At 49.5% G+C, this 16,434-nt stretch overlaps 5 protein-coding genes across 5 annotated transcripts; 3 read left to right on the forward strand and 2 right to left on the reverse strand.

Annotated features, from left to right (window-relative positions):
• Positions 1-417: 417 nt before the first annotated feature.
• C8Q69DRAFT_258739 (putative COPI vesicle coat beta) lies at positions 418-3,877 on the reverse strand. Its single transcript, XM_028626662.1, has 6 exons — positions 3,598-3,877; positions 3,421-3,483; positions 3,347-3,368; positions 3,257-3,288; positions 1,926-3,194; positions 418-1,869 (listed from the first exon to the last, which is right to left on the reverse strand). The coding sequence occupies exons 1-6, from the start codon at positions 3,613-3,615 to the stop codon at positions 673-675; spliced, it is 2,601 nt and encodes an 866-aa protein (XP_028485203.1). The 5' UTR covers positions 3,616-3,877; the 3' UTR covers positions 418-672.
• Positions 3,878-4,041: 164 nt separating this feature from the next.
• On the reverse strand, positions 4,042-5,475 carry C8Q69DRAFT_466435 (ETC complex I subunit conserved region-domain-containing protein). The gene is made up of 3 exons (XM_028630559.1): positions 4,810-5,475; positions 4,646-4,750; positions 4,042-4,587 (listed from the first exon to the last, which is right to left on the reverse strand). Exons 1-3 carry the CDS (start codon positions 5,361-5,363, stop codon positions 4,506-4,508), a joined length of 741 nt encoding a protein of 246 aa, XP_028485204.1. The 5' UTR covers positions 5,364-5,475; the 3' UTR covers positions 4,042-4,505.
• On the forward strand, positions 5,476-8,774 carry C8Q69DRAFT_466437 (putative disulfide isomerase). Its single transcript, XM_028630560.1, has 4 exons — positions 5,476-6,147; positions 6,212-6,293; positions 6,347-7,879; positions 7,931-8,774. The coding sequence occupies exons 1-4, from the start codon at positions 5,888-5,890 to the stop codon at positions 8,288-8,290; spliced, it is 2,235 nt and encodes a 744-aa protein (XP_028485205.1). The 5' UTR covers positions 5,476-5,887; the 3' UTR covers positions 8,291-8,774.
• Positions 8,775-8,969: 195 nt separating this feature from the next.
• On the forward strand, positions 8,970-10,239 carry C8Q69DRAFT_466440 (ubiquinol-cytochrome-c reductase complex subunit-domain-containing protein). Its single transcript, XM_028630561.1, has 5 exons — positions 8,970-9,081; positions 9,286-9,347; positions 9,608-9,661; positions 9,733-9,880; positions 10,071-10,239. Exons 1-5 carry the CDS (start codon positions 9,079-9,081, stop codon positions 10,077-10,079), a joined length of 276 nt encoding a protein of 91 aa, XP_028485206.1. The 5' UTR covers positions 8,970-9,078; the 3' UTR covers positions 10,080-10,239.
• Positions 10,240-11,208: 969 nt separating this feature from the next.
• On the forward strand, positions 11,209-13,029 carry C8Q69DRAFT_402023 (amino acid permease; the record flags this gene model as incomplete). The annotated part of the gene is made up of 3 exons (XM_028627950.1): positions 11,209-11,455; positions 11,515-11,626; positions 11,685-13,029. 3 exons carry the CDS (start codon positions 11,209-11,211, stop codon positions 13,027-13,029), a joined length of 1,704 nt encoding a protein of 567 aa, XP_028485207.1.
• Positions 13,030-16,434: the final 3,405 nt, after the last annotated feature.

Consider the following 16,434-nt stretch of genomic DNA (forward strand, 5'->3'; position numbering starts at 1 on the left):
CAGCTGAGCAAGGGAATACTCAATTCAACCTCGTACTTCGACGACTTGCACTGAGATAATTATCAGATCGTTCACTTCTACACGGCTTGTACCCTCTTGGTCTACCTCATTATATCAGAACAATCTTCCTATAAAACCTAACCCGCTAATATCGTTCTGGTGATGCTTTTGGCCAGAAGAAGACGGGAGGAGGAAATGAGTGAAATATATATATATATATATATAAATATCCATCTTTGCCCCGAAAGAAGAGGATTCTACATGGGCAGAAGGTAGTGAAACGGGGTTTCGAGAAGAAGAAGAAGAAACTAAGAAGAAAAAAAAAGGATCCAAAGTCTTTTCATATTCATATTCATCTCGATTCAGTACAATAAAAAACAACTCAGTTTCAGTTTCGATGCGATTTTCTACCGAAATCGATCCGACACGATTCCATTCCGATTGAACAAAACAGACCGCCAAGTGCTGGGAAAAGGATTAAGAGAGGAAGAAGAGAAAGAGAAAGAGAAAGAAAAAAACAGCTGAAGTGAAGCAGCCAAGGGAAGGGGCGGGGTGAGAATGCCCCCCTCCAACATGAGAAGCAGATTGTTGGCCCCAGCTTGGTCGTGGTCTGGTCATGCGACTTAGACTCGGCGTTGAGAGGGCTGGCGTTGTGGATTTGAAGCTCTAGATTCATGCTTCTGCCTCCTCTTCCTCTTCCTCTTCCTCTTCAGCTTCGGCAGTAGTCTGGACTTCGGGCTCTCCATTAGCCGCAGTCTGGGCACCATCGCCCTCCACGTCGATAAGCGACTCTGACGATGGGGGCTCAGGAGCGGGACCTTCCTTCTCTAGTCGCAGGTATTCATCCCACTCGGGGAACAGGTCATCGTCAGTTTGAACATCCTCCGGGGCGCCCGGAGGAACACCAATGAGGCGGGAGATCTTTGTCTTGCCCGAAGCCTCGAGTGATTTCTTCCACTGGACGACCAGAGCCGGAGCACGCGAGGGCTTGTATGTCTGGGCGAAAAGAGCAGCCTCTGTGAGGCGGTTCGTCTTGACCAGAATATCAATACAACCATCAATATCTCTAGCCTCCCAAAGGGCGGAGAACGCAACGTTGTGTAGACTAGCAGCGGATGCCTTCTCTGCTACGGATCGAAGGCCCTCTGCGTTGGCGCTAGCAGTGTAGAGGAGTAATAGGGAGCCGAAGTCCTTGGCCTTCTCGAAACACTCCTCTGCAAGGGCAAAGTTCCAGGCGGACAGAGCGGCATCGCCGACTATTTTCCATTTATGCTCCACATCTGCCTCGCGGGCAATCTCAAGAGCAACGTCCAGCTTGTTGAGGGACAGAGCAAGCTCGAATCTGTGCTCAGGATCGGTTGCCACATCCAAGGCCATCTCCTTGTAGCCTTGACCCTCCAGGAAGCGGGCAATCTTGTTCATCTGGTCTGCTGGAATATCTGGCAGGAGCTCAGCAGCAGCATCCATGTCTCCACGGAGTACCAGAGTCTGGTACTCGACCACTGACAACGACAGGGCAAAAGAGACAACGTTGACATCCTTGTCAGAAAGATAGATGCGGCCATCACGAGGGAGGTAGCCCAGAAGGTACATGGGCTGGTCAAAGTGGGAGATGGTGTAGGTCTGATCACCGACCAGGTAGTTGAGGCGGTTGGTCGAGTTGGTGTAAATGAAGCAGTCACCGACCCACTCTCCAGTTCGAACGGTTTCATTGATATCAGTAACCACTTCAAACGCTGACTCCACTCCATCCTCGTCGGCTTCGCCTGCGTTCAAGCCATTGATGTAGTTCTCTCGCGAGAAGCGGAGCACATAGAAGGTATCTTCACAAGCCAGCGTGACCAGCTCGCCAGATTCAGACCAGTAGACCTAGGGAAGTCAGTTAATCTTTCATCAAACCTTTTTGTCACACGATATGCACTTACATCCTTTGGGTCAACTTCAATACGTCGCACCAAGTTGCCTGTCTCCCAGTCGAACATTCCGATACCGCTCTGGCCCTTGACACCGAGTAGTACACCTCCAGTGAGACCTTCAGCCTGGAAACCAACATCCAGACCTCCGCTCTTTTCCTTGAAGTTCTTGAAGATCTTGACACTGGTCGTCGACTCTCGGATGGCATAGTCATTACTGTTATCCTTGGCGCCCCAGGCGAAATCCAAGGCCTGTCCGAAAGCCTTGTTGCGCCATGCAAGGGCCGTATAGATGATGTATTCACCGTCCCCGCAAACAGAGACGAATCGACCGTTGGGAGAGTGCGATAGCGTCTGCGGATAGACTTCGCATGATCCCAGCTCCTTGGTCGGGAGAGAAAGAGGAGACCCGTCTTTGACCGACGCATCGGCACCCTTGATCACTGTCGAGACAACCTCGTTGTGTCTGGCCCAGACAATCTTGCCAGAACCATCCATAGAAACAGCCGGTTCTTCTCTACCCATCTTGACCACAACGGCTCCATCATCGAAACCCATGGCAATAGCCTGCTTGCCACGCTGGTAACTGACACACCAAGCTCTTTCGAGACCGTAACTCAGCGACTGCTCCAGTCTGTATGTGTTGGCGTGCCAGATCTTGATCGTTCCATCTTCGGAACCGGAAATGATGACCGGCAACTCGGGGTGGTAACAGGCGAATGAGACATTGCTGGTGTGCCCCTCCAGTGTCGCAATGAGTGCTTTGGTGGTATAATCCCATACCTTGACCGTCTTGTCATCGGATGTGGTCAGGAGATAAGGCTTGTCAGCCTGGGGATAATAGTCGACATGGTTCACACCCTTCGTCTCGTGCGCCTCGAGAGTGAAATTCGGATGGCTAGAACCCAGACTCCAGATCTTGACTGTGCGGTCAAGACACGCAGAAGCAAAGGTGTTAGTGTCCTTGGGGTTGATAGCCAGTCCCATGACATAGTGGTTATGGCCCTCAAAGACCTGAACGCATTTCCAGCCCTTATCCCAGTCCCAGAGCTTGATTGTCATGTCATCGGAGGCAGTAAGGACGAAGGGTTGAGTCGGGTGGACAGCAATGGAACGAATATAATCCGGGTGAGCTTCGAACGACGTGATCTTCTCCGAGGTGTTATAGTTGTAGACGCGAAGTTGGAAGTCATCGGAACCGCAAACAATCCAATTCTTGCGGGCAATAAAGCGACCGGCTCGAACAGGGACATCGGTGAGCTCGAATGTCTTGATAATTGACTATAAACAGAGGAGACTGTCAGTAATCGTCGTCCCGCGCGTGCTATAGTGGCCAGGCGCACCTGAGTCTCATAGGACCAAATGTAGACGTGGCCTGCGACTGCGCATCAGCATAACTCTAAACCATCTCACACCGCCCGATCGCAACACACCGCTGTATAATGTAGTCAGGATCTAGGATACTGTTAGCAGTGTCAAAGAAAAGGTCAGATCAGTTTCCCCTTACCCATGGCTCTGTTGGATGGAAGTCAATGCCCTTGACCCGCTCCGAGCGGGCGAAGAGCTGACGCTGTACGTCGCAATGGCAGTCAGCATTTCCATAATTCACTCCAATCGCAGGACTTCAAATAGTATTCGTCTCCCGAGAATACTATACACCAAAAGTTCAGACGAAGCGGCGTACCTTGATGTCCAACCGCATGTTCTCGCCTTTAGGTGGGAGAAACGCGCGACTGTGTGCGGCCACGGAAAGGCCTTCCTGGTTTCAAGGTTATCCCACTCCTGTGGCAGCGGGAGACTTCGCCTCTGGTGATTCAGTTGTAAATCCCTCTATTCCCCAAAGCGCTGGGTTGAAATAAAGGGGGAATCCAAGATATGGTCTTTCTTAAACTGGTGTCCTCCTTGTCCCTGATGTGTCCAGTTGGGGACTCCGGCCGCAGTCCCACCAGCTGTCTAAAACCGGTTAGCGTGTGCTCTACATCACCGCCTTGGGTGGCAGAAAAAGGCTACTTAGTACTTAGTTATGGCAATCGATGCTGGCTGCGTAATTAACTAGTCCTCGAAAGATCTCCCTTATGAATATAGGGTCGTATGTGGAATTGGAATGGGATATGTTTAAAGACCGAAGCTAATAAAGGCTCTATGCTCCGCTTTAGTACAGCATCTTTTCGTTTTCGTGTGCTTAGTTACATTCTGAGCTACCAACATACATGAGGCTCTTACGACTAGTAACTAAGCCCAAAATAAATCATAGAGTTCGTGCAAAGAAAAGAGAAAAAGTGGTCAGCCAATTGGCAGGCATGGTATAAAGAGATCAAACACAATGGTAATTTTCTGTAAAAGTATACTTTTCCTGTTGACTATCATTTCGCAGATCAATACATCCTATGTCGATATAGCTTGCTGACAGGGCGTTTCTAGATCTATGCCCTAATACAAGTTCTAGTATGAGACAGGAAGCCATTCCCGTGCAGTGAAATACAAGAAATACACGAAAAAAAGGATTGATTGACACATGAATGTGTTATATCCGTCCACATCAACGGCAGGCCATTAATAAATACAAGTAGTCTTTAACCGCGCACATATCGTTTACACCTTGCTGGAGGCATCCGATGTGCGGGCAAAGTACTCCCACTGTCCTGGTTTGGGCTTCTCCTCGAGTTCCTCCCAACTGCGAACCATGTCAGTATCAGACACGCAATCAGGGGGTTAATGTCCGATTCACTTACACCTTGGCCTTGGCCAATTCATCGACAAGCTTCAGCTCGCCTTCAGCGACCTGGATAACTTCCTCGATCAGACCAGCACCGATCTTCTTCTCGATCTCGGAAACCCTAAGGGCCGGTTAGTTTAGACGGCAAGGCGTACGCTGGGCTATGACTGGGCTACATACTGCTCTGCCTCCAGAGCGGGCTCGTTCTCCCACTGCATGCTCTCGGTCTCAAAATCCGAGTCCTTCATTTTGGCCGCAGTAGACTCTTCAATGGCCTCGTGCCACCGGGCTTCTTCTTCCGGGGTACGGGCGGGGCCTTCGGTGGTGGGCTCAAGAACTTCACCATCCCACTCGTTACCGCGGGGGTTGTGGTCGACAAAGTCATCCTGCTGCTTAGCAGCAAAAGTGTAAGAGCCATCCGCACGACGAAGTTTCTGGAAACGATCCGGCTCAGCCTCGACGGTTTTCTTCACGCGCTCCAGCCATGTCTCAAATCCTGGTGGCTTGGTAGACTCGACGATTTGCAGACGGTGTCGCGTAAGAGCCTCGGTAGCCTGACGGTAAGCTGACGACTCGGGGAAAGCCTTAAGCTTCTCGAGAGTGGTGGTGTATAGGTAGATCAGAGTCGGGCGCGGACTAGGGTGAGTGACGAGACCGGTCAAACCGGTGGGAGTGAAGGGCTCGAGGTAGCGGCCCGGCTTGACGTTGGCCAGCAACCGAAGAGCGGACCTCATCTTGAGGGTGTACGGGACAGAAAGAATACAATTGACCCGGATACGGGTTGGTAGAAACCGAATTGCAAGTGGCTGTGGCAGGTATCCGGATATCTCGCCGTTGTTCGATGCGCAGGTCGATGGTGGTGAGCCGCCTGGCCGGAGCGGATAAACATCGATTCCCGGCCAAGCCGAATCGAGCAACGGCCAGAATCCCCCGGCTGCGAAACATCAAAGGAGGCTCGAGAGTCTCAAGGGGTCGTCTCTGTTCCGCTCTGATAATCATCCACTTGTTCAGATGCTGCACAGCACTGCATAGCACCAGCGTGTTTCTTCTGAGGTGCAGGCACTGCTGCGAACCGTGAGGTGTTGACAAGCGTCCAAGTCGGCGCTCCAAACGGTAGACCATCGCCTGGTCGTCCGATGTGCCACCTGTGACTGCCGCAGTTCGATTTCTCTTCCTAAACGCACCACTACTCTCGTTTCTCCCTCCATTTGGAAAGCTTTCATCTCGTTCAGGTCGCTGACCTAGACCGTCCGCCAGCATGAAGCCTTCTTTGCTGGTGTGGTCGCTCCTTTCGCTCCTCACCGTTCCAACCCTCGCCGTTCCCTCTGAAGATTCCATCCATGCCGTCTCGAACCCATCGCCCCGCCTCGTCAAGAGAGAAGAGGCCGCGGCCCCAGCACACAAGGATGGACAGGCAGACTCTGATGCGCCAGGCACTGTCTTCAACGGGGTCAAGGTTCCTCCTATGAAGGAGTTAACACCGGAGGATTTCGATGAGACTATCAAGGACGGATACTGGTATGCCTACCCTGGATACTGGGACTAACTGCCTATGGATGGACATCAGCTCACGACAGAGCAGGCTTGTTAAACACTATTCTCCGAGTTGCCCTCACTGTCAGCAAATCGCCCCCACGTGGCAAACGCTCTATGAATTTTACTATGTAGGTGTTCTTGTTATGACTGCTAAAAATAGACTATACTGATCTTCCATCAGACATCGGATCCGCTCTCGACATCTACTGCCAAATCTGCTGACACGCACTCATCCCTGAATTCCTTCCACGGTTTCTATAATTTCCATTTTGCCTCTATCAATTGTCTCTCCTACGGCGATTTCTGCACCAAAAGACTTAACATCAGAGAGTGGCCGACGTTTAACCTCTACCACAATGGTGAATTTGTGGAACAATACGCTGGAAAGAAGACTATTGATGGTCTGAGCCAGTACATCGAAGAGAAGTTGGAACTTATCCGCCCTGGCTCCCGGCCTAGAAAAGGCGTTAAACTGCCACCTCCAGGGGCTAAAAGCGTTGATACCAAGGCAGAGCCTGACAAGCCAGCCGCTAAGGACAAGGATCGAGAAGCTGGAGTCAAGGCTGGTGAAAAGCACAACGAGCAGGCTGCTCACCTGGCTAGCAAAACTGCCGCCGACAAGTCTACCACTGCCAAAAAAGACCCCAAGCCCACTGTTATCCCCAATCCGCAAGGCGTCTCGGTTCCTTTAACCGCAGAGTCTTTCCAGAAGCTTGTGACGACTACACGCGACCCGTGGTTCGTGAAATTCTACGCACCATGGTGTTCACACTGCCAAGCGCTCGCCCCGAACTGGCTTGCGATGGCCAAGGAGATGAAGGGCGTTTTGAACGTTGGCGAGGTGAACTGTGACGCTGAGCCCAGGCTGTGCAAAGATGCGCGTATCAAGGGATTCCCGACTATGTACTTTTTCCGGGGCGGAGAGAGGGTCGAGTATGACGGTCTCCGTGGCCTAGGCGATCTGGTCAACTATGCTAAGAAAGCAGTCGATGTGGGATCGGGTGTCCAGTACGTGGACGCTGCCACATTCAAGGAATTGGAAGAGAAGGAGGAAGTCATCTTCCTTTACCTATATGATCATGCTACGACATCGGAGGATTTCGCTGCCTTGGAGCGCTTGACGCTGAGTCTAGTCGGCCATGCTCGGCTGGTCAAGTCCAACGATACAGCGCTATCCGAGCGATTCAAGGTCTCGACGTGGCCTCGACTCCTTGTGTCTAGAGACGGACGTCCCAGCTATTACAGTGCGTTGGCCCCCAAGGACACAAGGGACTTCCGCCAGGTTCTCTCATGGATGCAGACCGTGTGGCTGCCCATTGTCCCCGAGCTTACTGCCTCTAATGCCCGTGAGATCATGGACGGCAAGTACGTTGTGCTTGGTATCCTGAGTAGGAAGCGTGCGGACGAGTTCATCCTGGACAAGAGGGAGCTAAAGAATGCTGCCCTTGAATGGATGGACAAGCAAACCCACCTCTTCCAGCTCGAGAGACAGGAGCTTCGTGATGCCAAGCAGCTTCGCATCGAGGAAGCTGACGACCGAAACGACCAGCGCGCGTTGCGTGCAGCAAAGAGTATGCGAATCACCATCCGTGAAAACGACAAAAAGCAGGTTGGTTTCGCATGGGTGGACGGTGATTTCTGGGAAAGATGGCTCCGAACCACCTACGGTGTTGATGTGAAAAATGGAGAGCGTGTCATTATCAACGATCAAGACGTAAGTATTCTCTGCTCTTTCCACTTGTAACATTCAACTAACGTTGTCTAGAACCGACGCTATTGGGATACCGCTGCTAGTGGTTCACCCATCCTGCCCTCTCGTACCTCTATTCTCGAAACCATTCCACTTGTCATTGCCTCTCCCCCCAAGATTAAGTCGAAGTCGACCATTGGTCTATTTGAGGCTGTGTTCTTCCATACTCGCTCTTTTCTCTTCGTTCACCCGTGGATCACTCTCTCCATTCTGGCCGCCTCCTTGCTCGTCTCCGTCTACCTGGCTCGGGGTAAGCTCATCAAACGAGGGCTCGCTGGACCTGGAGGTATTCTCGGTGGAGGCAGCGGTGGCTTTTTCCATCTAGATGGAAAGGAGGGCTTGCTGAACGGTGGTTCGACCGGAAAGGTTGACTAATAATCCAGTTGCACTACTTTCTGGCTTTGTCTTTTCCTTCTATTCACATGTTCATATGTTCCGATTTTTTGATCCCTAGACGATGAGCGGAAGTGTATTACCCAACTTATTCGTCTTTTTTGTTTGCATTGGGAAAGGGGATCAACTGTCCAAGATGTGAGGTCTGAAATTGAGACATCTTGAGAGTAGCAGCGCCGCGGCGCGGGACGTGGCTTGGTCCCAGGGGACCTATACACGGGGACATGTGGGATTCTTATTCTTTTTCTCAGGGGACTACGGAGTGTGTTGGTTGAATTTCAGCGTCTACAGTACCTTGGATTGAGACCGTCCTTGCAGTGCGCGTCTGTAATAATGATCGTCTTTTCGAGGCTTTTGCTGCCCGGTACCCGTATGCATATTTTTTGACTGCACCGCGTGTTCCAGCCAACAACGTACGGTACATAATACCCAAAATGAAATTGTTTCCAGTCAAGGTACACGAGAGTATGACTATCCTCGCATTTTATTGAGATGATACCCAATCCTCATCCATATCTATAGTATGGCTGGATGAGCGTCAAATGCGGTGCGCCTTATTGGTGCATATACGTTGTCACGTGACATGTAAAACGACACTTGACCTGATTGGCCCACCACGCCAAGCCCGGCGACTGCCAGCCGTCCGGGGCCGCAGACACGAGAAGAAGCTCCCGGTTTTCGTCGACGACATCTCTCACCTCGACTTCGAGCCTGCACACGCCGATTGAGCGACCGTCTCATTCTCCTCTCTCTTTCAGACGCAAGTCAAAATGGTACGTTATCTGTGTCTTTGCAATTGAAGTTCTAGGACGTGAATTCGGCCGGTCGGCGTTTCGGATGTGATGAGGATGGTTCCAGGGACGTCATCTGCAAACATGTCCTCGGCGACCGGCGCGGGCTGGAAAATGGGATACTTAGAGGCTATGGCTTCATTCTGTGATGTATTATGGCTGACAAGTGGAACTTCGACATTATAGGTCTTCACACCTTCTCCCCGCCGCCTTGCGGTCTCTACCTACCACTCCCCATATGCGCCAAAGTGAGATTTCCCCCGATAGCGTCCCAGTCTATCCCCTCAATCGTGCCCATTGCATACGAAGAATCAGGAACAAGGCCTGCAACGATTGGTTCATGCCTCTTGTGGAAGAAAATTTGGGACGTTGGTCGGAATATGGCTGTGTGGGACATTATTTGCAAAGCAGGAAGAAGAGACACGAACGTGGTGGAATACAGATGGAATATGCCTTCAGGCATGATGTCTTTTGAACATTGACTGACTTCGGACTTTGGTGCGTATAGGTACGCTCCTCAGCCTCACTTCCACGGCATCACCCCTGGCCATCTCTTCAAGGCGTAAGTATTCCTACTGTCCATTCTGCGTGATTGCTATCAATCGGCTCTTACTGATTGATCTTCGATTACAGTGGTACCGTTGCCGCCACCTTCGGTATCTCTGCTGGTATCTTCGCCCTCTTTTTCTTCAGCGAGGTTCCCCGTGTCCGACAGGATATCCTCCAGAAGGTTCCCGTGCTGGGCGAATACTATGACCGGAGAATCCCCCCGGAGGACAACGTAAGTTCGCCTGTTTCATTCCCTATTGCTTATTATCCCACTGGTCTGGTTGTACATTGGTTCCAGCGCTCCTTTGTGAGCAGCTTACGACAGTGTCCCGTCGGGAGTCTGCCATGTGCGCATTGGATTACAGTGGGATTCTATCGGAATTATTCGTATGATTCGAGGGCTTAGCTAACTTTTCTTTCAGCCCTTCTAAACGCACTGTGCTGTGACTATGTTCAATTGTGGCCGCCTGTGGTATGAGGGGTTGTATCGCGGGAGAAGCAATTGGATGGGAAGTTCCGTTTGACGTTTCCAGGAAGGAACTGCGCTGTAGCATAGCATGTTTTGAATCGCATATAGAAACCTTGTCATATGGCCGCTGTATCTTGCTCGTAGACAGTAATTGCATTCGGAAACATCGCCCAGGTCTCACTACCCCACACGACAAAGACCATTCGAATTCATCGTCGCCTGTCCCTGGAGCCTCAAAGAACAGTTAGGAAATATACTTCTACTCGCATGGCCTCGGGCTGCTAGCAGAGATAATAAGAGGTACGGGGAAGCGTATCCCAGTCTTCGAGAAGACGGGCTCTACCCCGTCATGGCAAGTCCAACCGTGGACGAGCAAACGCTTACTTAGACTAAGAATTCGACTAGACACCCAATAACACGAGCGAGCCCGGGCTTATCTCTGGCCCTGCATCAAGCCGGAAAGTGTGCGTTTATCATTTATCATTATCATCAATATTCCCCGGACGTGACATAACGCCAATGACATTTTCGGTCCTGAATCCTGATAGACAAAACTACCTGGACGATGGAGAACGATAACGGATGTCACAACGCTTGCAGTTGCCCTGATGGGCAACACAGCAGGACCAACAAGAACTATCTAAGACCAGGCTTGCCTCTAAGCGCGGGGTGTCATCGTGGTTCATAGCAGAGCTTAACCGGGTCTTTGTCACTTGTGTATCTTGTGCGGAGAAGCCGGCGGGCAGATCTTGTGCTAGGATGACCCCGTCCGTCACTCCAGATACCACCTCGACATTATCATTCGCTTAAAAACATTCAGAGGCGCTGTTATCTGGCTGGACATGCCCCTTTTGGTACTCTTCCTGGTATAGCCGCCCGACGTCTGATATCCTACCGGCATGACTCCACAGGATATCTGGAGTGGCCCCTCGCTGCTAATCTTACACAGACCGGGGGTCATGGCGGACTGGCCTGTGTCATATATACCCAGACGCACTGGATCGAGCTCCTTTGGAGGAGTTGGTGTAATACTCGTCTTCGACATTGCTGGCCAACGTTAGGACCCTCCAGAGCGGTCGAGGACATCAGAGATGAGCGACATCATCACCTCGAAGACACACGGTGTATACCGCGACATCAACCATGATCCCGTCACGTCTGTTCTCCCGGACGGGGACGTCCCCATCTCGGACCATCCGATGGACGCAGATGAGGAAGTGATTATGGCCCTGGGTTATAGACAAGAATTCAAGCGGGAGTTCTCCCTGTGGTCGACTTTCTGCGTCAGCTTTGCGGTTTTGGGCCTGCTCCCTTCATTTGCCAGTACTATGTACTATGGTATGTCTCGACATGACGCGTTCTTGGATTCATGGTGGGCGAGATGCTGACTGCTACAGGAATGGGATACGCGGGCACGGCAGGTATGGTCTGGGGTTGGATAATTGCCATGGTCTTCATCCAATGCGTTGCAATGGCTATGGCTGAGCTGTGCTCTGCTATGCCAACAAGGTCGGTTTTTCCATTGCAGACGATATAGTGTAGGAATACAACGACTGATATCGTTTAGTGGAGGGCTCTATTATGCTGCCGCCGTCTTAGCTCCCCCTGGCTGGGGCCCTTTTGCTGCATGGCTCACCGGATGGTCGAACTGGCTGGGACAGATCACGGCTGCGCCCTCTGTCGACTACGCTCTGGCCGCGATGATTCTCGCTGCAGGGTCAATTACCAACCCGGATTATGTCCCCACGAACTACCAGACCTTCCTTCTGACCACGCTCATCTTGATCATCCACAGCGGCATTAGCAGTATGCCCACCGGGTGGATTGCCAAGTTCAATTCGTACGGATCGACCTTCAATATGCTCGCTCTCATCGTTGTCATCATACTCATCCCGGCTGGCACAAAAAACAGTCCCAAGTTCTCATCTTCCAAGGAGGTCTGGGGCACTATTACCAATCTGACCGATTTCCCGGACGGTGTGGCTGTATTGATGTCATTTTTGAGCGTTATATGGTGTCTGTCGGGATACGACAGCCCTTTCCACCTGAGCGAGGAGTGCTCCAACGCTAATGTCGCTGCTCCCCGTGCCATCGTGTTGACTTCTATCGTAGGGGGTACCTTCGGGTGGTTTCTTCAACTGGTCGTAGCTTACACCGTCCTGGACATTAACGCGATACTTGATTCAGACCTTGGCCAACCGTGGGCTTCATATCTGCTCCAAGTCATGCCTCGGAAGACTGCCCTTGCCATCCTGGCATTGACCATTATCTGCGGCTTCTTCATGGGTCAGGGCTGCATGGTGTCTGCATCACGAGTCACCTACGCGTATGCTCGTGACGATTGTTTCCCCTTCTCGACGGTGTGGAAGAAGGTGAACAAGACCACCAAGACGCCGGTGAACGCGGTCGTGGTAAATTGCATACTGGGAATTCTGATGTGTCTGCTTATCTTTGGTGGTGATGTCGCTATCGGTGCTCTCTTCTCTATCGGCGCCATTGCACAGTTCTTTGCGTTCGCCATCCCCATCTTCGTCCGGGTCTGTTTCGTTGGAAACCGCTTCCGTCGCGGCCCCTGGCATCTCGGCCCCTTTGGAAAGCCCATTGGCGCTGCAGGAGTGGCTTTTGTTCTGCTCATGCTCCCGATTCTTTGTCTACCCTCAGCCACCGGCAAGGATCTCACCCTCGATTTGATGAACTGGACATGCGTCGTCTATGGCGGCCCGATGTTCATCATCACTGTCTGGTGGTTCGTTGATGCAAAGAAATGGTTCAAGGGGCCCAAGGTCAATGTCACTCATAACATCTATGCAACAGAGCCAACTACCACAGTAGTCGAGGGCATCGAAGGAGACCAGCCCGGTACGTTGGAATCGACAGGGTCCGATATAGCTCAGGGGCTGGATAAGAAGTGATTTTTTCTTTCTTAGTTTAACTTTCTTACGGAGTTCCAGTTCTGTATAAGTCAAGTGGGATCGAATATATCATGATTGAAACAAACACATCATAGCATAGTAAAAGTTAACGATACAGACCTATGATGAGACCGTATTTTTTTTTTCAAAGCCTCGAATCATATAAGCAAGACTACAGTTTACTCCCCAGTGTTGCTCCCTCTTCACGCATGCCCCAGCCTCGTTCCTGACGAAGTCTTATCATGCCTTTCTACATGTCTCGGCACATCACATGGTGGTATCGATGCGAACAGCTCACCATATGCACTGTACCAAGCCCATCTATTTTAGTACGCTTGTATGTATATTGTCAATAACTCGATAAGACACTTTATACCTAGCTAAATACGCAAAACAATCAAGGGGTTCAAACGCTGTGTAATATTAACGTAGGAGGTGTGACGACATTATAAGCATAATGTACGGATTCTAGCATATTTAACCATATATATACATACACTACAGTGACTATATAGTGTTGGTTAGTTAGTTAGCTGCTATTAGGAGGTGATGTAGTAGCAGTCCCTTTGCTTTTGAAACTTATTTATTTATTTGGCTTGGTATTTCGATATATACATACATTAGTCTAGGTCCGTATTATGTTAATTCTTGGATCGTAGGATGGATGGAATATAGAGGCTAGTCTTATTTCTAGCTGGGATGAGGAATAAGTAAGAGGAGATAAAGAGGGATTGGTATTTGGTATTTGGTATTTGGTATTTGGTATTTGGTATTTGGTATTTGGTATTTGGTATTTGGGTATTGATGATATGGAGTCGGTGGGGTGTGTAGATGTTGTGTTTCTTCTTCTTCTTCTTCTTTTTTAGATTTGTGGTTTCTTATGTTAAATGGCGTAATGGGTGGGAAATTGAGGGGTCAATTCAATTTTCTTCTATTTACTATGAGCAGCGGGGGAATAGAGAGACAATTTATTATCTACCTGGAATAGAACTTTCGTTGATTTCTCTAGAAGGGTGAGAAAAGTATCTAGATGACACTTTGTGCAATTCCTGAGGTTATCGATGCTCTTGAGAGTTTCGATGAATAGATGCAGTTATTGAGTTAGGTGAAAATCATAGGGATAGGAGTAAGGTTATGTTTTGGCCTATCTTTTTATTCGTATCTTCCAACATAATATAAGGACGGAAGCGAATATCTAGATGCTACTGAAGATACTATTAGTGACAGTGTGGAATACAGTTTACTTATACTTGGAATTGAGATATATTCCTTCCTCTTCTCCCTTTTTGATCTGATCTACCGTCGTCTAAGTAAAGGCATACATATACTTGGCGTTTCACCTCTTTCTTCCATGGTCTCTGCATGATCACACTCGTGATATTAGAATAGGAACAGTAGATTCAAATCTCTTACACTAATGCATGGCTAACATATAACTAATTATCCCCGTACACGATAAAGCTTATCATGATCAGAAACAGAATACATCATGGGGATATCCACAGTGGATATGAAATCAGTACATCTCTAGCTTGGATGGACAACATGTTGATGAGGATGCTGTTGGTCTCATGAAACAGTACAGTTTTGTCGACACCTTGTTATGCCTTCAAGTTTGGTCGGGTCGAGCGAGATATTATACCCTCAGATGATACTTGGTAAGGCTTTGTTGTACGTGAGCAGTCGAGAACAAATAGCAGGACGATAAGCTATAGGCCGGGTCGATTCCTATATCTAAGAGATAGATTGCAAGTTATACCACCGAAAAAAAAAATCCCATAGATATTTAAAAGTAAGAAAGTAAATCCACAAGTCCAGCTAATGATAAGATATGGCCTGTCCTCATCACCCACCTGTAGTCTATGCAAATACTTACCTACAACTTGATATCAGACATAATCTCTCCATAAATACAATATCTAGATATACTACATCCCCTACAACAAAAACCCTTGCTCTACTATTGCCAGTCCACAGTCCAGGTTGTTCTAGATGTAGATCCCCAGTCTCCAACTCCAGCTCGACTGGACCTAGAGATCGGGGATTTTCTTTCTTGTAATCTCGATCTGGAATAGATGGATCTCGTTTCCTGATCATGTGGGGCAAGATATATATTTATCAACTGGCTCATCTGGGAGCGGTGGGGAAGTTAGCAAAGTTCGGTAAACTGGGGAATAATTGCGTGGAGTACGGAGTAAGTATGTATACTTATGCACGCATGCGGATTTGGTTTTAGGGCTGTGGACGCAGCTTGTTGTTATAGCGTGGGGGTGGAGATGTGTGACTTGAGTCCGGGGAAGGTTTCTTTGTAGGGCTTGGGTGATCTATGGATGCGTGGTGTTTTGATGGTTGATGGGGTCTATGGTATAGGTGATTTTTGGGAGGGAAGAAGCGATAGTGTGCTTCTAGAGTGTGTCCTGTGTGGTTATTATTGACTATGTAGTTCTGAAAAGTTAGATGGTACTTTTTTTTCTCTGTACCTTAGTAGTAGTGTGGTTCTAAGTAAGTATTTACATGGCATTTCTGTATGTAGCTTTTCGTATTGTGTTAGGTTGAGAGACAGAGATGCTCTGGACAGTTATACATATTCTGCATAGATACTCGATATCCAAAGCCCGAGAAAACACCCAGACGACAAAACCGTAGCGTAATCGCCTGTATCATACCAAAAGCACGCCTCCAAAGACAAGCTGCATATAGTGTTCTCGAAAACATCTAGCACTACTAACGCTCGCAGTGTCAAAAGTACGGTGTCCACCCGATCGTGGAGCTGGATGGAGCATCTGCTCCATACTTAGACCAGGGGATAAAGTGGCACCAAAGCAGATGCGGATCTGGCCCCCAAGAACCACCCTCACCCACAGTCTTGGGACTGCACTCTAAAAGGTGGTCTCCATATTCCTAAAGCACGATGACTCCATAATCTGCCTGAAAATGGGGAACATGGTCAGCCACATCAGATCTTATCTAGACTACTGGGTCCGCGGGCTAGCTATTTATCATACGAGGGGTCTCTCTGCTTGTCTGGTTGGAGATGGATGTTTTCAGACCCCGGATTTCGTGTCGATAACGACCAATATTGATTAGAAGGGACCTGAACACACGGTCGCGATCTGATTAGGGGGGACGGAGCGGCTCTAGCAAGGGGATATATAGCTGTGATTTGACTCGTGCATTTTGCAGTATGTAGAACGTGAACTCAGCACACAAAAGCCGGTTTTAAGCGTAGCGAAAATGTTCAAGTTCTAGAACTGTGCTACTTGGCAGCTCATAAGTGAGCCTTCAGCTATTGGGATGATTGTTTACTCGAAAACCAGGGCATGATAGGTCAAAAGACAAATGACTCGGCGATAATTACCGGTGATCCTTTATACAAGTACGTCTCGACCGAGAAGACCGCAGCCG

Source organism: Paecilomyces variotii (genome assembly GCF_004022145.1).
Source record: "Paecilomyces variotii strain CBS 101075 chromosome Unknown C8Q69scaffold_5, whole genome shotgun sequence".
NCBI lineage: Eukaryota > Fungi > Ascomycota > Eurotiomycetes > Eurotiales > Thermoascaceae > Paecilomyces > Paecilomyces variotii.